This window comes from Bos taurus, chromosome 18 (assembly GCF_002263795.3).
Source record: "Bos taurus isolate L1 Dominette 01449 registration number 42190680 breed Hereford chromosome 18, ARS-UCD2.0, whole genome shotgun sequence".
Taxonomy (NCBI): domain Eukaryota; kingdom Metazoa; phylum Chordata; class Mammalia; order Artiodactyla; family Bovidae; genus Bos; species Bos taurus.
In genome coordinates, this window is record NC_037345.1 from 49897488 (window position 1) to 49925013 (window position 27526).

Sequence of the window (27526 nt, forward strand, 5' to 3'; positions counted from 1 at the left end):
TCCACGCCGGACACGATGCGGCTGCCTGGCCCCAGCGGCCGCCGCCCCCTCCTGCTGGTGCTGCTGCTGCCGCTCCTTGCAGCCGCCGCCACTGCCGCCTCCGCCGCCGGCCCCAGCACCAGCCAGGCCGTCGAGGTCGCGGCGATCCCGGGCCGTCCGGCCGGGTAAGCCCCGCTGCGGCCCCTTCGTCCTTGTGCCTCCTCTACCCAATAAGTCTGGCGGTCCAGGAATTTCGGATTTAGGGGAACATGAACCCACTGCTTCGTGATAGGGATAAAGAACCAGAGCTCTTGGATTTATTAGGGCCCTCTGTTTTGTAGGGGTTAGAATCCGAGGTGTATTGAGGTTCTGGGCGGAGGGACTCCCCGCCGGTGCGGTAGAGACAGATGTGGCTCCAGAGAATTCTAGAGTCTATTTGGAGCAGGGTCCCAGTTTATATAGGGATGGGGCTTTGGGTTCTCCTAGGATGATAGATGGGTGGGGCCGAGCTGAGACGGGGTCCCCCAGGTTTCTGGGATGCTTAAGGAGGAAGAGTATGGGAGGTTATCAAGGCGCTTTAAGGAGGAGTTGAGACGTCCTGGTTTTCTGGGGTTTGGGAATGCTTGAATTAATTAATAGAGACCTTTCCCTATAAGACTTGGAGTTTGGTGTTGATGGCGGAGGGGCTTGTGGGAAATTGTGCGGAGGTGGGGTGGGGGCTGCTCAGATTTCACGAGGGTTAAGGATGCTTTAGTTTTCTAGAATTAGAGGATTCTGGGGTTGAATGAGGTACCAGTGATTTCGCGGCAAGAAATCCAGAATTTCGTATAGATTTGGGAGTTATAGCCACTCTTCCTGTCTACGGGTGACGAGATCGGAGGAAACAGTCTGCCCAGTATCCCCACCCCCCGCCCTGCGGCCCAGCGCTCCGTTACAAAGGCCCCGGGCTCCGCTCCCGCCTCGGTCTCTGCGAATACGTTTAGTAACCCGAGCCGCTCCGGGGGCGGGGCTGGGAAGGGGTTAACCCGGAGAAAAGGCGGGAGGGAATGACGGCAGGATCGGGGGTCAGGGAGGCTCCCACCCGGGCCGCCCCCTTCTCTACCGGGCCCCACCCGTCTAAAAAGAGTCCATACGGCCGACATCCCCTTCGCAGCATCCCGCGCTGCTCCTCTCTCCTGACCTGCGCGCGCGCCCACGGTCCTCGTCCCCCTTAGCCTGGGGATAATGGATTTGTCTGGGGGGCCCCTGGGTTGCGACGCACTTGCGCCCAAGCTGAGGGCTCCGCCAGCCTGAATCGGAGACCCTCCCGGCGCGGAGATTCCTCCGAAGAACGACTCCTTCCTCGTGGTCAGGCGGGAAACTGAGGCCCAAAGACCAGGAGACTCTGGCTCCAGGACACACAGCGTGGAAGGGCAGGAACGGGCTAGAACTCAGACTTCGGGATTCTCAGTGCTGAGCTGTGGCTCCTGTATCCCTGTCCACCTCTGCACCCCGCTGGACCCACAGTCAAAAGAGGACTTCCCTCCCCAGCGGTTGAGGCCTGTGGACGTGGTGCCATCTGCCGGCAAACTGCGGGATGACGGCTGAGTCCAGGACAGGGACGTGCGGGGAGGGCGGGGTTCTAGATTCCCAGAGCCGGGTTGGAAGTGCCCTTAGAAATCCTCTGAGTCTCTCTCTTTTTCAAAAAAGACTTTAAAATGTCTTTTCCAATAATGCCTTATCCACAAACATTTCAGAAGGAAAATAAACGTGAAGTTGCTGTGACCTTTACCTAAACAAATTTGCCTCCCATTGTACAGATGGGGAAACTGAGGCATCGAGCGAAGTGCCTCAGATTGGTCACATATCAACCCCAAGCACCCTCCAGCTTTATCTTGGCTTCCCCTTCCCTATCCCTCATCACTGTCCTTTGGGGAGTTCTATAGTGCTAGAGGCTGAGTGACTTCCATCCCTCTATTTATAGTGCTCCTGCTTGTCGCTGCTGTCCAAGCCGATCGCCCAGGAGAAGCCGCTGCTTTAGAGGTGGGTTCTTGTAGGCGGGGTATAGGTTGGAGGGGAAAGATGGTAGAAGCAGAGGAGCTGGGGGTCCCTTCCTCATCCCTCACTCCATCTGGAGAGCTGGATGAAAGAAGAACTCGGTTGCCTCCTTTTCCACTTAGTCCCTGGCTGTCTCTGAAGCCTCCTGCAGGGTCCGGAGCTGCCGGCCCGAAAAGTGTGCAGGCCTTCAGCGTTGCCTGGCTCCAGGGCCCCCAGAGCTGCAGAGCGCCAGCCCCAGCGTGAGGAAGAGACAGGTGTCCCTTAACTGGCAGCCACTGACGTGAGTGTGTGACCCTCTCCTGCTAGATGCTCCCAACCCCGCCATTTCCAGCACATATCTCCCTGCTCCCTGGGTCTCCTTTTCCTTGCTCTCTCTACTAACTTGTGTCTCTGTTTCTATTTCTCCTTTTCTTGCCTATGGCTGTCTCTAGGTCTTTCAGTTTCTATCTCTCTGTCTCTGTCTCCGTGTCTCTCTCTCTCTCTCTATTGGTTCTTTGCCTCTGTCTCTTTCTCTCATAGTTAGTTACCTGTCTCTTTCCTCTGTCTTCTCTCTCTCTCCCTCCCTCATCCTGGTTTCTCCCACTGACTTTGTCCTTCCTAGACTCTAAAGAATGTTCCAGGCCTGATCCCCAGAAAGAGATGGAAGGGGGATGCAGAGCCTCCACTGGAAGACCTCCTGATGTAGGAGGTCCCTTCCAGCCGCGGGAGTTGGGGGGAGGGGGTCAGCCTAACCCCGGTGACAACTTCTTCTCTGCCCCCTCCCACCCAGGCTGCAGGAAGCCCGAGCCCTGCTGAGGCGACGGCGGCCCCGCGGGCCGGGGGCCCGGGCATTGCTGAGAAGGAGGCCCCCACAGCGCGCCCCTGCCGGCCAGTCCCGGGGTAAGAACATCCGCCCTTCCTCCGCCGGGTTGGGGGGCGGGGAGGCGGTGAAGGGGGATGGGGGGGTTCCGGGCCAGATAAAGCCGTCTGGTTCCCACGGTGCAGCCGCCGCCTAGCCGTCCCCCACTGTAGCTCAGCACCCCTCCCCAGGACTCAGCCCCCTCTAGGGACCCCGGCGTCCGGCTGCGAGAGGTGAGTCCGGGACAGGACTAGACGCGGGCCAGAGGCGGTGACCCGCGGGGGTGGGGCCAGGAAGCCAAGCGTCCGGGCTCCCCGCGGCCGAAGAAGGGGGCGCTGTCCCGGCAGAGAGCGCCCGAACTAGCCCAGACAACAAAAGCGATTGTGCGGGTTGGCGCCTGCCGGGCCACCTAATGCCCCAAATTGCGGGGCGGCTAGGGGCCAAAGGCCTCCCACTGCTCTCCCAACCCTCCTCCCCATCTCCTCTTGCTCCAGCTCTCAGCCCCTGGGCTAGCACACCCCCTAGTCTCCGCTACCCTCAAAAGTCTCCCTCCTGCTGTGGCCTTCAGCCCAGATGTGTCCCCTCCTCCCTAAAGTCTTCCAGATGTGGGCCTTCCGCCAGATGTGAGGACCCCCGCCCACCATCTTCCTCCACCGTTTCCCCTAATCCATTCTGACTCCTCCTCCCAGGTGTGAGGATCCCGGTCAGATGTGACTGCGTCCTCAAGTGGGCCCCTCCAGCGTCCTGCCCACCAGGCAGACCCCCAGTCACTTCGTGTGCCCAGGTGCACCGACCCTTCTCCTCCCACCCCCCAGATGTGCCACCTGGCTGCCCAGATGTGCCATGACAATCGCCTACTCAGATGAAGCCCTTGTCTCTGTGACTGAGGCGGGGACAGCCTTTAGCCTTCTCCCCAAATGCGGCCCCCACTACTCTTTCCTCTTTAAACACTCAGCTTGGTCTGGGGTGGGGTGTGGGGGGGACCGGCCCGCCCCCACCTGTTCCCTTCCCCGCCGCTCCCCTGCGGGCCCCATTCACTTGTTGATGCGGGGCGGGAGCAGAGGGGGCGCCCCCCTCCCCGCTCCGAGTCTAGCGCCCAGCCTGCGCGTCTCTGGCTGCGCGCCCAGCCCCACGCGCCCCCGCGCGGCCGCCGGGGAGGGAGTGGTGGGGAGGGGGGGCCTGAGCGGGGGCGCGGCCGCCCTCCCCCGCGGGCGGGCGGGCGCGGCCGGGCCCCTCGGGCGGGCTGGGGCGGCGGCGCGGCGGAGCGCGGCGCTGCAGCCATGGCGGGCGGCGCGCGGCTGCTCTGGGTGTCGCTATTGGTGCTGCTGGCGCTGCTCCGGCCGCAGCCCGGGCTAGGTCGACCCCGAGAGCGCCTCCGCGTGCGCTTCACCCCGGCCGTGTGCGGCCTGAGCTGCGTCCATGGGCCCACCGGCCCCCGCTGCACCCCGACCTGCGCGCCCCGCAACACCACCAGCGTGGACAGCGGCGCGCCCGGCGGGGCGGCCCCGGGGGGACCCGGCTTCCGCGCCTGTGAGTGCGGGGTGGTGGTCCAGAGGGAGGGGTTCCCGGGGGGGAGGTGGAGGATCCCTGGGGATGAGGGAGACAGTCCCCAGGAAGAGGGATCCCAGATTCCTTGTGCCAGAGTGCTGGGGGATCCCCAGCTTATTTGAGGAAGAGAGCCTCAAATTCCTGGCTTTTGGGGTTGGATCCTGAGAGTCCTGATTCTGCAAGTAGTGAGGGTTCTCAGGGACCTGTCGTGTCCCATGTGAGGCGACGGGGGCTGACTTTCTTTCCTTTGAGTAAAAGTGGGGAATCTCAGAATTGAGGGGCTCTGGAACTTGGGGGAAAGGGTCCTGAATCCTGCGACTGTGAGCAGGGGTCCCCAGAGTCCAAGGGAAAGTTCCAGGGCCTTGAGAAGCGGTTTTCCGTTTCTGCTTCTTTGGGTGGGAGGCATTAGGAAAGTCTAGGATGGAAGTGCCTGTGAGGAGGGGGATTGGGGTGTGGAAAGTCGATCCTGAGAGCTGAGAGGAAAGGTGTTCATAGGAGGGTCTCTGCAAGACCCTGAGTTGCAAGGGTCGCACGTGGAAGAGCAATCCAACAGGCGGTCTGGGGGGAAAGGCGCCCCCTGGGGGTCAGAGGGGACAGGAGGGTCTGCGCACCAGGCTCCTCTAGAGATGGAGAGCCCTGGTGGGGGCGGGGGGAGTCAGGTGAGGTAGGGGTAGTGGGCCACCTGTTGGCTCCAGGGCGTGATGGTGGGTGGGCTCTCAGAGTCTGGGCCTACCTGCCCCCAGTCCCGGAGGCCCTCTGGAGTGGGGAGTGGGGGCCCCTGGCGCCGAGAACTCGCCCAGCCTGGCCCCCGGCCAACGCAGCCCTGGCCGGCGTGAGCTCATCTCTCGCCGGAGCCCCCGCCCGCTGCCACTCCCTCTCTCCACCCCTTCCTCCCTCTTTCCCTCACTCCCTCCCGGCCCAGCCTCAACGGGCCTCTGCCAGGCGCCGTGCCCAGGCGGGTGCCAAGCCCCTGGAGGCGCAAGGAGGGGACTGCGAGGGGCGGGGCGGGGGGCTGACCTCGGGAGGACCTCGATGTCCTCAGCTCCTCAACCCTCCAGGGGTGTGGGACATGGAGTTGCCTGTGCCCATCTAGCGGCCCGCCCTGGGTGTGGGAGCCCTCAGGGAGCTGGATGGGGGTGGGGGGGCTACATTCAGGACAAGAGAAGACAAAGCAGTGTCTTTGATGGCTCGGAAATGCCCCCTCCCCCGACCGCTGCCCCCAACAGAGACTCTTCTTATTTTGGAAACTTCATTCCTAGTTAAGCCTTTCCTAAGCCTGCCACTTAATTAAGGACCCCTCTTAGAGCACCCTGTAGTCCTGGCCTGAGCCCCCTAACTAGGGGAGCCAAGAATCTCTGCCCTCAGTCCCCATGCCCCTCCGCACCGCTATCAACAGACTCCAGAGACCAGCCCCTTCAGTGAAGTTCCCGCCCATTCTTCTGATGTAATCGCCCCAAACTGCACCCCTCACCAGAGAACTCTAGTTTTGTCCCCCTGCTACTCCTCCCCACTTCCAGGGGAAACCCCAGATTACAAAGGCTGTACAGTGATAACTACTCTAGCTGAATTCCCTTCCTAAAAAAGTTTCCCGTTTTCTTCTATTTCCAACTGAATCCCGTCAGAGATCCCTGATTGCTGGGTATCCAAGTCCTTCCCTCCCAGCTGACACCCTCCCCCAGAAACTTCTGATTCCTCTATTTTCAGAAAAACCCAAAGTTGGTCTTGATCAGCTGATTCTCCCAAGAGGACTCCAGATACTGTGCTCCCCTCAAGCAGCCATTAATCTAAAGACTGGGGCACCTTATCCCTTAGCTGAGAGGGAAGCGGGTATTCCACAATATCTTAGAATCTTCTCAAACAGCGGAGGCTCTCATGTGCTGGAAAGAATTCCACTACTCCATCTCCACCTTGCTCTCAGCACCCTCAAATTGGCCGTTCCTTCTAAGTCACTAGAGTCCTGTTAGTAGGTAACTCTCCCCAAAAGGACTAAAGAGGTTCCTTCTGCCTCCTTTTCCTTTGGGATCGGCTCCCTTTCTGTTCCAGAAACCTCCTGAGGTCTTCGAACGGCGGAGTGCTGCCTTCTAACTGATCTCTTCTCAGGAGTCCAGTCTCCGTACCCTTATAAGTTGAGGGGGCTCCCTCTATGTTTTCCTGTCTCCAGTGTGTGGCTCAGAATCCCACACACGCCTTTCTGGACGGTCCCGGCCGCCTGCCCCCTTCCTCCCCTCCGCACAGCTGTCTCCAGCTGTTCTCGGCAGCCCCAGGGGAGAAAGGGAGGGGGGTGCCCTCGCAGGATGTGTCCGGCCTTCTTTGGCTCAGCGGGCTCGGGGCTCCCCCAAGGGTCCAGAACGAGGAGCCGCCGCCCTGCCCCCGCCGCACCCCTCTCTTTGTTTACCCCGCCGCACAGCTGGCAGTGCCCCGCCCCAAGGTGGCCCAAGGCCCAACGAGGACGCGCACAGGGGAGAGCAGGCGCGTTCCCGCTGGCCCCGCCCCGGGGCTACCGGAGGCGGGAAGTCAGAGCTGGAACCGGGGAGCCGGAGCCAGAGGGGAGGTGGGCGGAGACAGAGCGCGGGGATGTGGGGCTAGAACGCGCAGATAGCGGGTAGTGGGATGAGAGGAGCGCGGGCGAGCGAGCCAGGGCAAACTAACGTGAGGAGGGGAAGGTGGGTGGAGCTAAACGCAGCAGGTTAGACGCCTCGATGGGCGGGGTTTGCAATCCTTAGGGTAGAAGAACGCGATGTGGGCGGGGCGCATAGACGCGAGAGGCGGGGACGGGGCGGGGAGAAACGGACAGCCTGTGGGCGGAGCTTGAACCTGCCGCCCGGGTGCAAACGTGCCTAGAATGGTAAGGAGACAGAGTTGCGAGCACGGGATGGTGCCAAGGAGTGACTGAAGTGTAGTTTTAGTCAATGGAAGTGACAAGCGCTGGGTCTGACGGGGCTGGAACAGCAAAAAATGGGCAGGACTAAATGCGAAGGCGCGAGTTAGAGTGGACGTGACTGAGCCTATAGGCGGGGCCAACACTATCTGGGCGGGGCTAGTAAGCCTCGGACTCTGCGGGAAAGTGGGACTTGAGAGGGAGGGCGGGGCGATATGAAAGTGAAGGAGGAGCTTGGGGGCGTGGCGAGTGGACTCAGAGGGCGGGGCTACACCTCCGGGGCCTGGACCCAGCCTATGCCAGTGGTCAGGGTTAGTGAGATGACGCAAGACGACTCAAGGGTGAACGACTTAGAACTGAGTGATACCTTTGACGGTGTAGTTATAACGTTAGGGGCTGAACTAAGTGAGGGTGCTCTCGTCCCAAGAGAGGCTGCAAGGAGGGTTGCCGACCCTGAGTGTCCTCGCTCTCTCCCCAGTCCTGTGTCCCTTGATCTGTCACAATGGAGGAGTGTGCGTGAAGCCTGATCGCTGCCTCTGTCCCCCGGACTTCGCTGGCAAGTTCTGCCAGTTGCATTCATCGGGCGCCCGGCCCCCGGCCCCGGCCATGCCAGGCTTCACCCGCTCTGTGTACACCATGCCGCTGGCCAACCACCGCGATGATGAACATGGTGAGGAGAGTGCGGCCAGAGTTCCCTCCGTACCCTCCACCACCTCGTCGTTCCTCTGACTCCCATGTTTCCTTCTTTCTCCTGAGTACCCTTCTCCATCGCGCCCTTTTCCTGCATTCCTACCCGCGGTGCCTCTCTCCAGGTGTGGCGTCTATGGTGAGCGTCCACGTGGAGCACCCGCAGGAGGCGTCGGTAGTGGTGCACCAGGTGGAGCGTGTGTCCGGCCCTTGGGAGGAGGCGGATGCCGAGGCAGTGGCGCGGGCAGAGGCGGCGGCACGGTCGGAGGCGGCAGCGCCCTACACAGTGCTGGCACAGAGCGCGCCGCGCGAGGACGGCTACTCGGACGCCTCGGGCTTCGGTTACTGCTTTCGGGAGCTGCGCGGAGGCGAAGTGAGAGGAGGCCGGTGGGGAGGGGCCCGGAGCGTGCCACCGCGCGGGGGCGCGCTCACCCTACACTTCCCCACAGTGTGCGTCCCCGCTGCCCGGGCTCCGGACGCAGGAGGTGTGCTGCCGAGGGGCTGGCTTGGCCTGGGGCGTTCACGACTGTCAGTCGTGCTCGGAGCTCCTGGGTAAGCCCCAGGATGTCCCCAAGGTGCTCGGAGCTGGGGAGGACTGAGAACCCTGCCGCTCCCTGTACTCTGCCCTTAGGATGTAGCCTTATACGAATTCTAGTCATGCCTATCCCGTTGTGGGGATCCTTTCCAGTCTAGACCCACCCATATCTGCTGGGACCATCCATCCCACTTTCTGACTTTGGCTAGCTACCCTATTCTTACCCGACCTTCACGCCATTCGCCAACCTAAGGCTGACCTTGCGCTCAAACCACACTCAACATCTTTTAGTTCCTACCACCCCATTTTTGCCCCCGCCCGCTCCATTCTCGCTCCTCCCGCCACTGGCCCACCCCTCTCCTTTCTCCACAGGTAACACCCACCAGGGGGGCGCCCCAGATGGGCCGTGTCCAACTGGCTTTGAAAGGGTTAATGGGTCCTGCGAAGGTGAGCTGGAGTCAGGGTGGGAAGAGCTCGGGTCTAGGGAAGGCGCTGTCGGAGAGCTTGCCCTGATGCCTCTGGGATCACCCCATTCCTCGTAGATGTGGATGAGTGCGCGACTCGAGGGCGCTGCCAGCACGGAGAGTGTGCAAACACGCATGGCGGGTACACTTGCGTTTGCCCCGACGGCTTTCTGCTCGACTCGTCCCGCAGCAGCTGCATCTGTGAGCCGCCGGGGTCTGAGGCTGGTCCCGTGTCCACCCTATCCTCATGGCCGAGCATCCCTGGGTCTACTTACTTAGGGAATTACTTAGACCACACCCTCCCAGATCCTCCCAGATTCCCTGGTCCGTCCCCCGCCTCCCAGTCACTCGTACCTCCCCTTCCGCGCATCTTAGACTCTCAGACTCTCTGGAGCCTCTTTGGCTCTTCTAAGAACCCCTTAAACCTTTTGAACTCAGATCTCCAGACTTTGATCAGCTCCTCTCAAGCCCCAACATTTCCTCATCTCTCGCGATACTTCTTCAGATCCTGAGATCCTTCCCAGACCCCCTTTCACCCCCTCAGATTTTCCCCAAGCCCAGAACCCTTCTCAGACCTCTAGGCCCCCCGCCCCAGCTCTTCTTCAGACTCTGAGATTTCCCAGATGCCCTTCGCACCCACCGAGCTCTCCTTGGGACCATTCCCCTACCTTCCAGATCCCCTAGACCACTACACTGCCAACCCTTCCCTGAAGAATTTCCTCCCCGTCCTCCCCAGCCCAACACGTGATCTCAGAGGCCAAGGGGCCGTGCTTCCGCGTGCTTCGAGATGGCGGCTGCTCACTGCCCATTCTACGCAACATCACCAAACAGATCTGCTGCTGCAGCCGTGTGGGCAAAGCCTGGGGCCGGGGTTGCCAGCTTTGCCCACCCTTCGGTTCAGGTGAGTGCCTCCTGCCTGTCTTTCTCGAGCATTTTTTTTTTTTTTTTTTGCTTTCGTTTTCTCTGTTCGACTCTTTGCAACCCCTTGGATTGTAGCCCGCCAGGCTTCTCTTTTCGTGGAATTTCCCAGGCAAGAATACTGGAGTGGATTGCCATTTCCTACTCCAGGGGCTTTTCCCGACCCAGGGATCGAACTCGGGTCTCTTGTATCTCCTTCATTGGTAAAGTGGATTCTTTACCACTTTGGCCACCTTGGAAGCCTGCCTTTCTTTCAATTCAGTTCAGTTCATTTCAGTTCAGTCGATCAGTCGTGTCCGACTCTTTGCGACCCCATGGACTGCAGCACACCAGGCCTCCCTGTCCATCACCAACTCCCGAAGTTTACTCAAACTCATGTTCATTGAGTCGGTGATGCCATCCAACCATCTCGTCCTCTGTCTTCCCCTTCTCCTCCCGCCTTCAATCTTTCCTGCCTTTCTTCAGAGTTGACGCAAATAGGCCTTCTAGGCTCCGCCCCCAGACTCTCCAATCAAGTTAGACCCTAGTCTTGGCCACACCCCCGGCCTTTGAGACAACCTATCATCAGACTGGACTCCGCCTGGGCCCCCACCCCACCTTGGGCCACAACGACACCTGAGGCCCGCGACCTTGAAGTTAGGCTGTGTCCCACGAGCGTCACCCCCAGCCTCAACCTCTCATAGCCCTTGAGATAGACTGCTTGCCCAACTTTGTCTCGAGGCTTGGCCAAGTACCCAGCTTCTGAGACACTGCCTCCTATCTAACTTCAGCTTTGGGCCCTGCCCAAGACACACTCCTCTCCGAGACACCTCCCTGGCAATCTTTTTCTGCATAAAACCAGATCCCACAATGGACCTGATTGGTTCCTGGCCTGTCCCTGTAGACACCAAACCAGACCCTGCCTTCAACTCCTGTCCCTGCCATCATCCCAAAGAGGGAAAAACATCCTTGGTCCCACCCTTAGCCTCTGAGATATCCCATTCTTTGCCAGGGTACCACCCCATCTCAGCATCCAAACCAAACCCCTAACACACCCCCAGGCCAAGCCTTCCCCACGATCAAGTCCAGACCCTCAACTCCCTCTTCTCTTTCTCTTTCACCACCCTTCCCTCTCATTCCCCCTACTCTCTTGCCCTTTCTCTGCCCATCTTTCTCCCTTTCCTGTTACCAGAGGGTTTTCGGGAGATCTGCCCAGCCGGCCCTGGCTACCATTACTCGGCCTCCGACCTCCGCTACAACACCAGACCCCTAGGCCAGGAACCACCCCGAGTGTCCCTCAGCCAGCCCCGTGCCCCACCTTCCACCTCTCGACCACCCTCAGGTGAGCTGGTTTCTGGAGGAGGGGGTGTTGTCTCCAAGGGGCTGCCCCAGGCTCACCAAAAAAAGGGGAGATGATCAGGGACACCCAAATCAAGGTCTCCAATGCTGACACCCCTTCTTTACCAGGCTTTCTGCCCACTCATCGCCCAGAACCTCGGCCTGAGCCCCGGCCAGGCCCTGAGCTTCCCCTGCCTAGCATCCCTGCCTGGACTGGTCCTGGGATCCCTGAATCAGGTGTGGTAGAGGGAAATGAGGGCACAGGCAAGAGTTCCAGGGAGGGAGGCTCCACCGTGAAGATTCTAGAATAGAATAGGGATGTGACAGCCAGAGGAGTTAAGAAATTGGTGGGAAAAGATCAAGGTTTGCTGGATGAGGTGGTGTTTACACCAGGGACTGGAGTCAGACAGGCCTGGGTGCAAATTCTCTGTCATTACTGTGAGGATTAAACAACCTGTCTGTGAAGTATCTAGGAGATAGTAAGTGCTCAGTTAATGTGAGACAAGTGATTTTCGTGGAGGACACTAAGAACATATTTCAGGCAGAGGACGGGATTCTAAAGTAAAATATTAAAAAATGGAGACTTTGGGGTGGCAGTACGGGAGGATTCAGGCAGAAGATCTGATGAGAACATCGCATGATAGAGAAGGGCATCAGAGGGAGAAGACTTGGTTTGAGGAGGGACACCCAGGATGGTGTTTTAGGTAGAGGATCTGAGGGAATTGTACTGGGGTGAAAAGGACGGGATTCATACATGGGGGAACCCTGTCTCACTGGACCCCCGCAGGTCCCTCTGCAGGCGAGTGTCAACGCAATCCCCAGGTCTGCGGCCGTGGACGGTGCATCCCTCGGCCCAGTGGCTACACCTGCGCTTGCGACTCCGGTTTCCGGCTCAGTCCGCAGGGCACACACTGCATCGGTGAGCCAGGCTGGGTGGGGAGGATGGAGGCGGGGCGGGAGGCTGTACGGTGTCACCTCCTGACCAGCCCTTCTGTACCCTCAGACGTGGACGAATGTCGCCGCGTTCCCACTCCTTGTGCTCCCGGACGCTGCGAAAACACGCCAGGCAGCTTCCGTTGCGTGTGCGGGCCGGGCTTCCGAGCCGGCCCGCGGGGTACGGAGTGTCTGGGTGAGAAATCCAGGCCCCACCCCAGCCAGGGTCTCGCTCCAGCTCTCCCTCGAGAGCAGTCCCCGCCCTCGCACGCTTTCCCACGTCCCTTCAGCCCAACTACTGCCTTGGCCTGGCCCCCAGCCCCGTCTCCAGTCTCCAGACCGATTCCGGCCCCACCACTCCCTCTTTCGCAACCTGCCCGCCCTTCCGTTGGCCCCGCCCCTTTTATGTTCCAGACTAGTGCCTGCCCTCTCCAAGGCCCGTCCCCTGACCCGCAACTGCTGTAACCCACCTCCTCACCGTGACTCGTGATTTCCGCCCTGTCACACCATTGCCCCATCCCCAATCCACCCCTTGCCCCCTCCTGCCTTCCCTTTTCTGAGTCTGCAAAGCTGCCCTTCCCGCCCTTGCCTTACCCAGTCCCTACCCTCCCTCAAATTGTCCCCCTCACGATTCTCCTCTCTGCCTCTGCCCAAGCTGGTTCCCCAACTCAGGTCCTGTCCTTACCGCTGAAGCTCCGCCGCAGCCTTAAACCGACCCACTCCGAGCCCCTCTACCGCCCCTGGCTCCCGCTTCAGCCTGGCCCCTGCCCCAGCTTGACTCCGCCCCTGCTGTCCCTGGCCCCCCCGCCCCCTGCCAAGCCGTCTGGGGGAGGGGAGGAGGCGGAGTGTCTGCCCCTGCCCCAGCCACCCTGTTTGTGCCCGCAGACGTGGACGAGTGCCACCGCGTGCCGCCACCTTGTGACCGTGGGCGCTGCGAGAACACGCCAGGCAGCTTCCTGTGCGTGTGCCCCGCGGGGTACCAGGCTGCACCCCACGGAGCCAGCTGCCAGGGTGAGGGACTGGGCATGTAGGGGGGAAGGGAAGAGCAGCAGCGGTGCGGGATACTGAGCCGGAGCCAGGAGGCAGAGGGAAGCTGATTGATTCGAGACAGAGGCCAGGCTCTGAGAACCAGACGGGCAGCCTGGTTGGGGACGGAGAGGCCAAGTGATGGAAAACAGAAAGGCTGAGTCATGGAGGTTGGAGAAACAGAGGGAGGGGGTGGAGATGGAAGGGTAGAGTTATGAAGGACAGAGTTTAAGGAGGCCCGCTGATATGGACTAGAAAGAGTTCTAGGAAGCAGACAAGCAGCTTCATAGGGATTGAAAAAATAGAGGGCTAGAGGATGCAATGGCACCGCACTCCAGTACTCTTCCTGGAAAGTCCCATGGACAGAGGAGCCTGGTAGGCTGCAGTCCATGGGGTCGCTAGGAGTCGGACTCGACTGAGCTACTTCACTTTCACTTTTCACTTTCATGCATTGGAGAAGGAAATGGCAACCCACTCCAGTGTTCTTCTTGCCTGGAGAATCCCAGGGACGGCGGAGCCTGGTGGGCTGCAATCTATGGGGTCGCACAGAGTCAGACATGACTGAAGCAACTTAGCAGCAGCAGCAGCAGCAGAGGATGGAGGTAGGATGATGAGGGATAGGCTGGCAGAGTGATGAAGATGGAGAGACCAGGGATTAGGACAGGGTGGCAGGATGGTGCAGGGTGAAAGGTCAGAGCGATGGAGGTCAGGGAGGCAGAATAGAGTATGGGGGGAGGGGCATAAAGGAGGTATGACCTGAGTCCCTTGTTCTGAGCAGATGTAGATGAATGTATCCAGAGCCCAGGCCTGTGTGGCCGAGGGGTCTGTGAGAACCTGCCTGGCTCTTTCCGCTGTGTGTGCCCGGCTGGCTTCCGGGGCTCTGCGTGTGAAGAAGACGTGGATGAATGCGCCCAGGAGCCACCACCCTGTGGGCCTGGCCGCTGTGACAACACAGTGGGCTCCTTTCACTGTGCCTGCCCTGCTGGCTTCCGCTCCCGAGGGCCTGGGGCGCCCTGCCAAGGTGAGGGGACCAGGTCTAAAATCACTCCACCCCCGCTCTTTGCTGTGGGGACCGGAGAGAGACAGGTTTGGGGTGGGAGGTGGGGGCAGCAGAGAGGCAGAGGGATGAGATTCAGTGGAGGAAGACAGGGACAGAGGCCTGGGGAAAACGACGGGGTGGGAAGGGTCTGGCTCCAGAGTCTTTCCCCCTTTCTCCAAATATGAGGGTGTTCTCCAGTCCTCCCCCCTTTCTTGGATGATGCTCTTGTGCTTGTGGGCTTCTCCACTGGCTCAGCAGTAAAGCATCCACCTGCAATGCAGGAGATCATGTACAATGCAGAAGACACAGGTTCGACCCCTAGGTTGGGAAGATCCCTTGGAGAAGGAAATGGCAATCCACTCCAGAGTATTCTTGCCCAAGCTATCCTATGAACAGAGGAGTCTGGTGGGTTACAGTCTATGGGGTCGCAAGAGTCAGGCACAACTTAGCGACTAAACCACCACCTTGTGCTCGTGGGAACTCTCAGGAAGGGACAGGGCTGAGGCACAGAAGGCATCATGCAGGAGGTGGTGTCCTGGCCACTTCATGGCAGTTGGAGAGACCATTAATGGGGAAGCAGTGAAACGATCCGTCCTTCTGGCAGGAGGGGGCAGCCTGAGCAAGGTCCAGGGCACTGCCTCCAGAATGGAATGTTGGGGTGGGTGGTGATGGTAGGGGGTCCAGGTCCCTTTTTCAGCCCCACTGGCCTCCTCTGCCCCAGATGTGGATGAGTGTGCCCGTAGCCCCCCGCCCTGCGCCTATGGCCGGTGTGAGAACACGGAAGGTGGCTTCCAGTGCGTCTGCCCCACAGGCTTCCAGCCCAATGCTGCCGGCTCCGAGTGCGAGGGTGAGGCCGGGGAGGGAGGGAGGAGTGTGGATGGATGAGGGGGGCATTGGGCCACTACTTCAAAGCCGCACTCTTGTCTGCTCCCCAGATGTAGACGAGTGTGAGAACCACCTGGCATGTCCTGGGCAGGAGTGTGTGAACTCACCTGGATCCTTCCAGTGCAGGGCCTGTCCTGCTGGTCACCACCTGCACCATGGCCGATGTACTGGTAAGATCAGGCCCTGGGTGTGACCTTGGACCTGCGTCATGACTCCTGACCGAGATTGTGACCCTTGACCTGACCTGCAGCCTTCTAACCTGGATCTCAGTCCTCTTACCTGGATCACAACCCCCAGAGCATGACTGTGATTCTTGAACTAGACTTGATCTCCGATCAGAGTGCAGTTTCTGATATGGACCATGACCCTTGGCCCTGAATGTGACTTCTGCCTCTGTGATCAATGACCTTCAACTTGACTGTGACATTTGACCTTAGCTGTGTACACTGCTGATAACCCTGGGACCCCAACCCTGATAGCAGTTGTGCCCCTCCTGTCCTCTGGCCCTGTATTCGACCTGTGACCCCTAAACTTGACTGTGACATCTGGTCTAACCATAACTACCAACCATAACCCTGACCATAACCCCTGACTCTGTGTGATGCTTGACCCTGTCTTTTTCACTTCCCCTGCCCTTTCTCAGGGTCCCTTCTCTGGGACCTGATTGGGTTCATGATCTGGATCCCAAACCCTGACCAGAGACTCGGACCCCTGACTCATCAGAATGGCATCCAATTATCCTGCTTTATAATACCTGACCCCTTACCCTAACTAATGTCTGAACCCTGTCCCAGTCCCTTCACCTGCCCCTAGAATCCTGGCACAGGGAGTTCCCAGAAACCCAGACACAGGATCCCCCGAAGATGGTCCCCAGGATTAGAGAGCCCTGGTCTCCCTTACCCAGTTCTGCTGCTGACTCTTTACCTCACGTCCAACCCAAGACACTTCCCATCATTTCTTTCTGACCCTCATCCATGTGTCCTTAAGCAGAACCTCCTCTGAAATCCCCGTTCCCGCAGATGTGGACGAATGCAGTTCGGGCGCCTCCTGCGGCCCCCATGGCCATTGCACTAACACCGAAGGCTCCTTCCACTGCAGCTGCGAGCCAGGCTACCGGGCGCCAGTTGGTCGGCCCGGGCCCTGCGCAGGTGGGCTGGGTGGGGAAAGGGCTGGACAGCCTGGGAGTGGGCCCTGGCTTCCTGGGCAAAGCCTGGTGGGGAGGTGGGAGCTGGACTAAGGGACTGTATAGGTGGAATTAAGAAACTGGCCGTCTGGGGCGTGGCTTGCGAGCAGGGTTGCTGCTTTGTAGGCGGGGCTTGGGTCCTGGGGCGGGTCTGGTGACCCAGTCTGAACTCTGGGTACCCTAGACGTGAACGAGTGCCTGGAGGGCGACTTTTGCTTCCCCCACGGCGAATGCCTCAACACCGACGGCTCCTTCGCCTGTACTTGTGCCCCCGGCTACCGGCCCGGACCCCGCGGAGCCTCTTGCCTCGGTCGGTACCCACGCTGGGCCTGAACCGGGAAAGGGTGGGGAAAGGGAGGGGCGGAGTTGGAGAGGAAAGGGGGAAAGGGCGGAGTCTGGATAAAATGGGCAGTGAATGGACAGGCTCGAGCCAAGCTCGTCGGAGAGGTGGGGCTTGCAGGAAAGGGAGGAGCCTAAGGCAGGTGGGGGAAGGCGTTAGAGTCTCGGAGCCGTAGAGGCCGGGAAAAGGCGGTGGAGGGGCGTGGTCTGGAATGTCAGGCAGAGAAGGAGACTGGCTTGCGGTTGCTGACACTGTCCCGCAGACGTGGACGAATGCAGCGAGGAGGACCTCTGCCAGAGCGGCATCTGTACCAACACCGACGGCTCTTTCGAGTGCATCTGTCCTCCGGGACACCGCGCCGGCCCAGACCTCGCCTCCTGTCTCGGTGCGAGGCCCCGCCCTGGCCAGATCCCTCTCTCCTCTGCCTCCTGGTCTCCCCTATTTGTCTCCCTCTCTGCCTCCCCTCTGCTTCTTCCTCCTTCCCCCTTTCCTGCGTCTCCCGCCTCCAGCTTCTAACTGTGCTCTCCCCTCCCTGACTCCCCAACCTGTTCTTCTTTCCCTCCTTGCCACCCTTCTTCCCGCGCGCCGCTTCCCCCATCTGACTGCCCCGCCTCCTCCCTCAGACATTGACGAATGTCGGGAGCGGGGCCCTGCCTTGTGCGGGTCCCAGCGTTGTGAAAATTCCCCGGGCTCCTACCGCTGTGTCCGAGACTGCGACCCCGGCTACCACGCAGGCCCCGAGGGCACCTGTGACGGTGAGACCACTGCCCCCGCCCCCACGAAGAGCTTTCTCGATGACCAAGGAGGGGCTCCAGGCTTCACTTAACTCTCTCCCCATCGGTGGTGCAAACAAGCTACTAGTGTGTCTTTACATTGTCTGTAGTGGGGAAACAGGAAGCTGAGGGAAGACTCTTCTATCAGGAAACAGACCAAACCTCGCTTCCAGAAGCAGCACAGATTTGGGGTTAGGGGGGATGGTATGCAGGTCAACATTTTGTGGAACAGATGAAATGACTGTGAACTGCTTTGCGTTCTTGGGTTGCCAGACCCCTGATTCATGGAAACCTAGTTTCATGGACCTCATTCACTAAATTCACAAGAATTCATTAAGCCCTACCGTGTGGGATACTGGGAGCAGAACAGGCAATAAGTCCAACAAAATCCCTGCCCATGGGACTTCCCTGGTGGTCCAGTGGGTTAGATTCTGCAGTCCCAATGCAGGAGGCCCGGGTTCAATCCGTGGTCAGGGAACTAGATCCCACATGCTGCAACTAAAGATCCCACATGCCACAATGAAGACCCAGCACAGCCAAAAGTAAACAAACAAAAAAATCTCTGTCCTCATGGAGCTGATGTTTTATCGGGGAGAGACAGACAATAAATATGTAAATAACTCTGATTCATCCAGCAAATGATTTAGGGGCAGCTACACCTGGGGATACAGCAAGGAACAGGACAGACACAAACCCCTGCCAACGTGGAGCTTGGATTCTAGGGAGGTGACAATCAGCATGCTAATAAATACATGGATATAAGAAGTTTAAGAAGGAAAGTAAAGCAGGATAAATGGACACAGAGGACAGGTTAGATAAGGGTGGGGGCGCTGGTTAAGGGGGCTTGACCTAGACTCTGGAGTGAAGCAAGAGAGGGAGCCATGCAGATAGCTGAGGGAAGAGTGTTCCTGACAAAGGGAACACCAAGTGCAAAGATCCTGAGGTGGGGTCACATTTAGGCTATTTGAGAAATGGTAATGAGGCCTTGCCTGCCTTAAGAGGTGTCAATGCTTGTTGGTCGGACTCGTAGAATACCAGATTCAGACACCTCTCAGGCATAGGAACTGGAAGCAGCACCAAGAACCTGTGAAATCAGGCCTGTGACTCTCCTTTCTTTCCCCTACGCCCTCCCCATGCTTTTGCAGACATAGATGAGTGCCAGGAATACGGCCCAGCGATTTGTGGAGCCCAGCGCTGTGAGAATACCCCTGGCTCCTACCGCTGCACGCCAGCCTGTGACCCTGGCTACCAGCCCACGCCAGGGGGCGGATGCCAGGGTGCGTGTCCCTGGGGCCTGGGTGAGATGCGGAGGGGATAGAAGTTCCAGCCTTGGCTTGACTGTCTGGTGGTTGCAGATGTGGACGAATGCCGGAACCGGTCCTTCTGTGGGGCCCACGCCGTGTGCCAGAACCTGCCTGGCTCCTTCCAGTGCCTCTGTGACCAGGGCTACGAGGGGGCGCGGGACGGGCGTCACTGCGTGGGTACGGGGCTCCTGGGGGAGGGTGGGGCCAAAGGGTGGGGAAGAGGCTGGTCAAACCCTGATCCTCTCCATAGATCTGAGTGCATGTAACCTTTAGAGGTATGGAATTTAGACCTTGGAATAGAAGATCATCTTCATGTCAGTCAGGAGTCCCTATTAACTCAGATTTTATTTGGGGTATGCTTTAAAAATTCATGCATAGGGAGTAGAAGTACCATAACCTTAAGTGTATGTAAACATTTTTTCCCCAAACATTTACAAAAAAATATTTGGCAGCACATGGGACCTTAGTTTCCCAACCAGGGACTGAAACCCTGTCCCCCACATTGGAATGCAGAGTCTTAACCACTGGGCCGCCAGGGAAGTCTGCCAACATTTTATGAGAAAATTTTCTAAACATATGGCAAGTTAAAAGGCCTGTAGAGTGAATCTCTGCACACCCATGACCTGCATTCTATTATCATTATACTTGTTTCCTCACATGTCTCTCCATTAATCCACCTAATTTTTTGGAGAGATTTAAAATTAAATTGCAGGCATCACTATATCACTCCCCAAAATTTTTCATGCATAATAATGCATATTATTAACCAGAGATCAATATGTGTTCACAGATATTTTTGAGGTTCATCTTACATACAGTGCAATGCATGATTCTTAATTATACATTCTCTTAGTTTTGACAAATATGAACACATCAGGCTTCATTTCTTTAAAGGGAATCAAAACTGTGAAGTTCAGGGAAATACTTGAACTTTGGGGATACGTGAATATAGGAATTGTAACGAGGCTAGCTGTCTCCCAGCTCTGCTATCCTCTATTGCATTTATTTTCAGGCAGATTCTCTTTTCACAACGACAAAAGGGGCCGTCGCACCTCTGGCTAACATCCTCAGCTTGCCATCCCTAGCTACAGAGGGAGGCTCTGAGTATTTCTAGAACAAGTCCCAGCACTGGCTTTGATTGGCCCAGCTGGGTCACTGCCTGTCTTTGACCCAGAGAAATGCATCAATCTGCTTGACCTACTCAAAACACATGGGTTGAAAAATGGAGAAGCAGAGGGCTCCCGTGGGGAAATCAGGGTTTGTCATTGGAACATAAGCAGAGGATGGGATCTGAGCCGTTAAAATGCTTGAAAGCTCAGACTTTGATGGAATTCCAGAAGTTTACCACCGTTGACTCCCTCTTCCGTCTTGTCTCCTGCTGACAGATGTGAATGAATGTGAGACACTACAGGGCGTGTGTGGAGCTGCCCTGTGTGAGAATGTGGAAGGCTCCTTCCTCTGTGTCTGCCCCAACAGCCCTGAGGAGTTTGACCCTATGACCGGGCGCTGTGTTCCCCTCGGACCTCTGCTGGTGAGACTGAGATCAAAGTCTACTTAACTGATGGCTGCTGGCCCCACAGGAAAGTAATGGGATCTAACCATTCCTAATGTGGACAGCTGCCATCAGTTAGATGCTGTTGTTTTAAACAACAAAAAACTGCAAAACACAGAAGTTAACCTAGGTGTGGGACTCAGTGTCAGAAGTAGATCCTGGTTCTGACTTGACCAGATTCCTCCATTCAACAAATGTTCACGGTGTTTAGGCCCTTTTCTGGGCACTGGGAACACAGTGCTGCTGCTGCTGCTAAGTTGTTTCAGTCGTGTCCGACTCTGTGCGACCCCATAGATGGCAGCCCACCAGACTTCCCTGTCCCTGGGATTCTCCAGGCAAGAACACTGGAGTGGGTTGCCATTTCCTTCTCCAATGCATGAAAGTGAAAAGTGAAAGTGAAGTCGCTCAGTCGTGTCCAACTCTATCGACCCCATGGACTGCAGCCTATCAGGCTCCTCCGTCCATGCGATTTTCCAGGCAAAAGTACTGGAGTGGGGTGCCATCGCCTTCTCCGGGGAACAGAGTAGTGACCAAAAAAGACCACCCTGTCTTCAAGGGGGACAGATAGCAATATAGCCTGACAGTAATAATATAGAGAAATCAGGACTGTGATGGAGGCAAGGGCCACGGGGTAGGTAGGGAGGAGAAGGCAGGTGAGAGAGGGACTTGAGCGGTTCCACGTGGACAGGTTGTGGGGCTGCCTAAGTCAGGAAACAGTGTCTAGGCCTAGGTCTGAGTATGAAGGTTCCCAGGCCATTTTGGGATGTGTTGATTAGGAGGCCTCCAGGAGGCCAGGGAAATGCCCTCTTCTCTGACCTGAACTGCAGGTGGGATGAGGGGCCAGATGCTTGGGAGAGGGAGATAGGGAGGCAAGAGGTGCAGAAACCAGAAGAGGCAAGAATGGAAGAGACCATGGCGGATCGATGGTGAGGGATGTGGAGCCTGGTTCTGCCACACCGGGGCCTCAGTTTCCCCATCCGTAACGGAGAGGCTGGAGGCTCAGCCCGCACTGGGCTAAAGCCCCTTGTCTCCCCAGGTACATTCCCAGGCGCACAGCCCCACGCACCTGCCAGCCCCAGTCTGCCAGCCAGACCCCCGCCCCCACCCCCGCCCCGCCGGCCCAGCCCACCCAGGCAGGGCCCTGTGAGCAGCGGGCGCCGAGAGTGCTACTTTGACACCGCGGCTCCGGATGCCTGTGACAACATCCTGGCCCGGAACGTGACGTGGCAGGAGTGCTGCTGCACTGTGGGTGAGGGCTGGGGCAGCGGCTGCCGCATCCAGCAGTGCCCGAGCACCGAGACAGGTGGGCATGGGCCTCGGGGTGCACGCAGGGCTGAGGGTTTGGGTAGAAATAGGTGGACATGGGACTGGGCTGGGACAAGGGGACACACTTGGACAAGGGGCAGAGGTGCTGGTATTGCATTGGGCAAGGGTGACTTGCCAGCCAGGTGGGCATCAGGCTGAGAGGTGGATACAAATAGGCACAGGGGCTGAAGTCTTGGGCAGTGAAGGGCAGGCATGGGGCAAGAGTAAGCACTGAGGCAAGTGGGCACAAGCAGGCCCAAGGCAGGGGCTAGGGCCAGGGTGTGGGGGCTCAGCCTTGTCTCTGTGTGCAGCTGAGTACCAGTCATTGTGCCCCCATGGCCGGGGCTACCTGGCGCCCAGCGGAGATCTGAGTCTCAGGAGAGGTAAGGCCCACCCACCCTCAGCCTCCAGCCCAGCTCTGTCTCACCCTGTCTCTGTTTTCTTCATCTCTATCTCTCATCCTGTTTCTCTGTCTTTCCCCTTCCCACCCCTACCTTCTGACTCTGTCTCTGGGTCTTTGTCACCATCTCTTCCTCCTTCTCTTTCCTGATCCTGCCCTGCAGCCACACACTCCCCTCCCCCGATCCAGCCCATCCCACAACCTGGCCCTCCCCCATCTCTGGTGAGGCGCGTGCCTCTGATCATCTTTCCCGCAGACGTGGACGAGTGCCAGCTCTTCCGAGATCAGGTGTGCAAGAGCGGCGTGTGCGTGAACACAGCCCCAGGCTACTCGTGTTACTGCAGCAACGGCTACTACTATCACGCCCAGCGACTGGAGTGCATTGGTAAGAGTCCCCCACCTCCACCATCACCCCCACCCTCGCCTGGGACTCTTTCCAACCCTTGGTCACGCCAGCGCCTCTCTGGAATGTGACCACCACCAGCAGGAAGTCGTTCCTGAAGTCTAGACTCCATTTATCAGATTGTCAATGCACTGGGGAAAGGGCAAAAGGGGAGGAGGCTACTTCTTAATCACTCCCTCCATGCCTCCCTAGATAATGACGAGTGCGCGGACGAGGAGCCAGCTTGTGAGGGAGGCCGCTGCGTCAACACTATCGGCTCTTATCACTGCACGTGCGAGCCCCCACTTGTGCTGGACGGCTCGCGGCGCCGCTGCGTCTCTAACGAGAGCCAGAGCCTTGGTGAAGTCTTCCCGCGCCCCGCCCCGTCGATTATCAGTCCCGCCCACGCCGTCCAGCCCCTTTTAACCTCAGCTCAGCCTCCTGCCTACACCCAGGCCACGCCCCTCGCGCGTGGCTCGGTCACGCCCCTTAACGCTCCATTTAGCCTCTGGTCTTGGCTTTTGGCTCTCAGAACTGGAGGCCAGCTGGCGTGGTTAAAGACTAAGGTTTCAGAGGAACCTCCCTGCCACTTGCTGGTCCGGTGTACACAAGCACGTTTGCTTATTCCCTCTTGGACCCCCACAGCTTGTTTTCAGCATATTGGGTAGATTGGCAGTAGCCCCTCTCTTAGAGGGTGGTTCTAAAGAATTCTGTTTTCAAGAACAGAAGGAGGACCTGGTTTCACTAAGTGCTAAAAGCATGCTTTCTGTTATTTCCCTGTGTGTCTCTCTTTGCACCTCTCTCTGAGTTTCTGTCTTTAGGCTTTTCTCTGAATTTCTGACCCTCTCTGCATCTGTCTTCGCTTTTAAGTCTTTCTCTCTGCACCTTTGCTTTCCTGTGTTTCACTGAATCTCTGACTCTTTTGATATGTTTGTCTTTATTTCTTTGGGTCCTTTCTTTTTGCCCATTGACACAAACTCTCTTGCTTACTGTTCCTACAACATCCTTCCACACTCTATCTAAGACGTCATTCAAACAACAATGCTCAGGAAGGAAAAGCAACTGCCCTGGGGTCACAGAGCCTTCCAGAGGCCAGGCTTGGATAGATCCCTCCTCTCCAGACCCTAGCTCCCTCCTATTTGATAATTTCGTGCCAGGCCAAGCCCTGTACTCACCTGGAGCTACTTCAGAGGACTTCCCGAAGCTACATCACAGCTGATGTGAAGGGCTGAATGATAGGGAGGGGCTGGCTGGGCTGAAGGAGATTGAGCAATTTGGGAGGACTTGAGTGTCTTCTTCCTGCCTTGATGCATGCTGTCTCTGCCCTCAGATGACAATCTGGGAGTGTGCTGGCAGGAAGTGGGGGCTGACCTCGTGTGCAGTCGCCCTCGGCTGGATCGCCAGGCCACCTACACAGAATGCTGCTGCCTCTATGGCGAGGCCTGGGGCATGGACTGTGCCCTCTGCCCCGCACAGGACTCAGGTACCGCCACCTGCCTGGGCCACACTCAGAGACTCTGCCCCTCAGGCGCCAAATCCAGTCCTCAAACTCCCAGTCTTAGACCCCAAGATCCCCCCAAACTCAGCCCCTCAGACCCCTATGTCCCAGCCCATTCCTAAATCTTGGTTTCTTAGGCCCCAAGTCACAACCCAAAGACCTCCAAGCCTCAACCACAGAAAACCCAAGGCCTGACTTAGCAGGTGTCATAGTTCCAGTCCCATAGGGCCCTGAGGTCTGGGCTCTTAGACTCTCAACCCCTGGTCTCTGGTACCCCAAACAAAACAGCCCATGAGACCCCTCCCCCAAAGCCTGGACCTTTAGAAGTCAAATGCCAGTTGCTCAGATCCTGCCATCCTGGCCCCCAGACTCTGGTCATAGCTCACAAACCTCCAAGTTCCACTGGCTTGGATATTCACATCCAAGTGCCTAAAAGGCCAGCCCACAGCAACAGAGATCCCCCTTGCCTTGTCTCTTAAAAGCCCAGAGTCCCCTATTTCTCAGCCCTTGGGAAACCAGTGCCAGCCCCAGGTCCTTGGTCCTCTGACTTCCAGGTCCCATGGCTCAGATCCACTCCCATGCATCCTGATCCCTCAGGTCCCTGATACTTCCCAGTCCTAAAACACCTCCATCCCACCTTCATAGGCCCGTAGCGCCAGATCTCATGGGTCCACAAATTCCATCACTTGAATCCTGACTTCTAGCTGTAGTCCTCAGTACTCCTGCCTCAGTGCCTTGGAATCCCGGTCTCAGTCCTCAGACCTCAGTCCTGGCTCCAGAACCCCTGATCCCAACCCTGAAACCCCAACCCGCTCCTTTGACACCCCTCTAATGCCTCAGCCCAAGCCCCTCCCACCCTCTCCTCCAGGCTCCTCTTCCCTCAGGGGGGATATAAATAGCAGATGTCGGGGAAGCCGAGCTGATTGTTAGGCTTGGCTCCTATTTGCAGATGACTTTGAAGCCCTGTGCAACGTGCTGCGCCCCCCTGCATATGGACCCCCACGGCCAGGTGGCTTTGGACTCCCCTACGAGTATGGCCCAGACCTAGGTCCACCTTACCAGGGCCTTCCCTATGGGCCTGAGTTGTACCCACCACCCGTCCTACCGTATGACCCCTACCCACCGCCACCTGGGCCCTTCGCCCGACGGGAGGCCCCCTACGGGACGCCACCCTTCGACATGCCGGACTTTGAGGACGATGGTGGCCCCTACGGTGAATCTGAGGCTCCTGCTCCATCCGGCCCGGGCACCCGCTGGCGCTACCGGTCCCGTGACACCCGTGGCTCCTTCCCAGAGCCTGAGGAGTCACCTGAAGGTGGAAGCTATGCTGGTGAGTACTGAGGCCTGAGTGATGAGCGCTAAGATGAGGACCAAGTTGTACAGAGATGGCACTAGGAGAAGGGAAGGCGGGAGGGATGGGGAGAGACAGAGATAGAAACAAAGAGAAGTCGGGGGGAGACAGACTCAGAGAGACAGGAAAACAGAGATATTGTTGGAGAGAGCGACGGAGAGCAGAGATGAAGAGCAACAGAGCCATCTCGGTAGATGAACCGAGAAAACGATGAGGACAGAGGGAAAAGCTAGAGAGAACAGAGCAACGCAGTAAACATCCTGGCCCCACAGCACCGCCCACAGCCCTGGAGCGGGATGGACAGTTTAGAAGGGGACCCAGGGAATCAGGACAGGGCCCCACTCGAACCCCGGAATCCCCACACTCTCCGCAGGCGCCCAGGCTGGGCGCTACGAGGGACTGGAGGCGGAGGAGTGTGGGATCCTGGATGGCTGCGCCCACGGCCGCTGCGTGCGCGTCCCCGAGGGCTTCACCTGCGACTGCTTCGACGGCTACCGCCTGGACATGACTCGCATGTCCTGCGTTGGTGAGGCGGTGGGCCAGGGCCAGCATCGAGGGGTTGGAGATAGGGTGGAAAACCTTTACTAGCGGTGGGTAATCAGGGTCATCAGGGAGACCGGCCAAACGGCTAGGCAGGGGAACAGAAAAAAATTCTTGCTCAGGGATGGGGCATGCCTGCAGCAGAGGTCAGGTTGTGAGGAAAGCCAGGTTGTGACCACAACACCAGGGCTGGGCTTGAAGCTGGATGGAGAGAATAGAATCCTGCAGACGTGATTGTTAAGGACTCCCAGAGCTATTTTGAGCGATTTGCTTGACTTCTTTGAAGAACCTTCAGTCTTCCCATCTGTAAAATGGGAATATGCATCATGTCTGCCTGGTTTAGACAGCAGGAAGGCGGAGTGGTTACAAGCCAGGACTCTGGGGCAGTTGGATAGACCTCAGGCTCTGTCCACCAGCGTGATATGTGATCTTGGACAGGTCACTGTCCCTTGCTCAGTTTTTCTCATCTGAAAAATGAGCATATCTTACAGAACCCATTTCACAGAGCCGAGAACATCGATTTGCAATGACAGTGAGGCCTTTGTGTAAACCAAAGCTCAGCGAAGAGAACTGACTTCCCGAACGACTCAGAACTAAGAAACAGCAGGGGGCTGGGCACTCAGAGTCTTTGCCAGCTAGTCTGAGAACTTCCTGGGCTTTTTGTGTGACACTGGGCAAGGGGCTTCCCCATGCTGAGGCTCAGTTTGCCCAGTACCTACCTCATTGGGTTATTAGGAGGATAGTTAATACAGGTAATATGCTCAAAACAATGTCTGGCACAACAAGCATTTGTGGGTGTTGATACCATCATCAGTATTGTTTTCCTAGCAAAACCCTAGTGTCCTAGGGGGCTACCATATCCATCTCACAGAATACAAAGCTGAAGCGCAGAGAGGTTAAGTCACCTGTCCAGCTCACACAGCCAACAGTCTCCACTCCGACAGGAGACTCAGCATCCACAATCCTCAGGGGCCAGGGAGGCGGGCACCTGAGTCCCCAGCCCTGAATAGCACTCCTGGTATCTCCTCTCCCCAGACATCAACGAGTGTGACGAGGCCGAGGCGGCCGCCCCGCTCTGTGTCAACGCGCGCTGCGTCAACACTGATGGCTCGTTCCGCTGTATCTGCCGCCCAGGATTCGCACCCTCACACGAGCCGCATCACTGCACGCCCGCCAGACCCCGGGCCTGAGTCCCCAGCAGCCCTGGGCCGCCCACTCCGCGCCTGCGCACGCGGGGTCCCTGCTGCGCAACCCTGCCACCCACCCGCTTGCGCGCATGCGCACAGCGATGCCGCACCCGGCGGAAAGGAGGGTCAGTGGGACAGATGGACAGAAGGAGCAGCCTTCTTACCGACGTCGCGGGCCCAGGCTTAGCCCACGGTCCCCTTCACATTCCTGCTCCTTTTTATAAAAATGTTCAATTAAAAAACACCTATTTTGTACCTTCCGCCTCTGTCTGCCTGATATTTCTCAACATCTGGCTCCAGAATTTGTTTTTTGAGCCACTAAGTTACATCCTCTCCCCATTCTTGCTTCTTCATTCCTGCGCCTCTGTCGCTTGCTCTCTCTCTGCCTCCTTTGGTCCCTGCTTTTCTCCTGTGTCTGTTTCTTTGTCTCTGTCTTCTGGCTCTTGTCTTTCTGCTTCTTTTCTCTGCCTAATTCTCCTTGTTTCTGTGACTTTCTCTTTCCCTCTTTCATTCTGTCTCTAATCTCGAGGTCATACCTCTGGATTTTTAATACTCCTGCCCTTCCCGATAAATCCTGTCCATAGCTTTAACTTCCCCCTGCCGTAGGCCTCAAGAAGGGGTAGGATA

The 27526-nt window shown here is 57.9% G+C and overlaps 1 protein-coding gene across 2 annotated transcripts; it reads left to right on the plus strand.

Annotated features, from left to right (window-relative positions):
* Nucleotides 1-27159, plus strand: LTBP4 (latent transforming growth factor beta binding protein 4). 2 transcript variants are annotated; one of them, XM_024979090.1, is made up of 33 exons: nucleotides 1-164; nucleotides 1943-2001; nucleotides 2158-2296; nucleotides 2786-2895; nucleotides 7759-7950; nucleotides 8093-8340; nucleotides 8417-8519; nucleotides 8875-8949; nucleotides 9045-9167; nucleotides 9703-9867; nucleotides 11056-11205; nucleotides 11331-11438; nucleotides 11989-12120; nucleotides 12205-12330; nucleotides 13020-13145; nucleotides 13939-14181; nucleotides 14921-15046; nucleotides 15135-15254; nucleotides 16104-16232; nucleotides 16452-16577; nucleotides 16870-16992; nucleotides 17231-17362; nucleotides 18526-18657; nucleotides 18736-18861; nucleotides 20070-20215; nucleotides 21257-21539; nucleotides 21853-21924; nucleotides 22198-22326; nucleotides 22537-22683; nucleotides 23654-23806; nucleotides 24771-25151; nucleotides 25546-25698; nucleotides 26748-27159. In XM_024979090.1, exons 1-33 carry the CDS (start codon nucleotides 16-18, stop codon nucleotides 26900-26902), a joined length of 4881 nt encoding a protein of 1626 aa, XP_024834858.1. In that variant the 5' UTR covers nucleotides 1-15; the 3' UTR covers nucleotides 26903-27159. The 2 variants fall into 2 exon arrangements, with proteins under 2 accessions (XP_024834858.1, XP_024834859.1); XM_024979091.2 differs by lacking the exons at nucleotides 1-164; nucleotides 1943-2001; nucleotides 2158-2296; nucleotides 2786-2895 and adding an exon at nucleotides 4113-4384.
* Nucleotides 27160-27526: the final 367 nt, after the last annotated feature.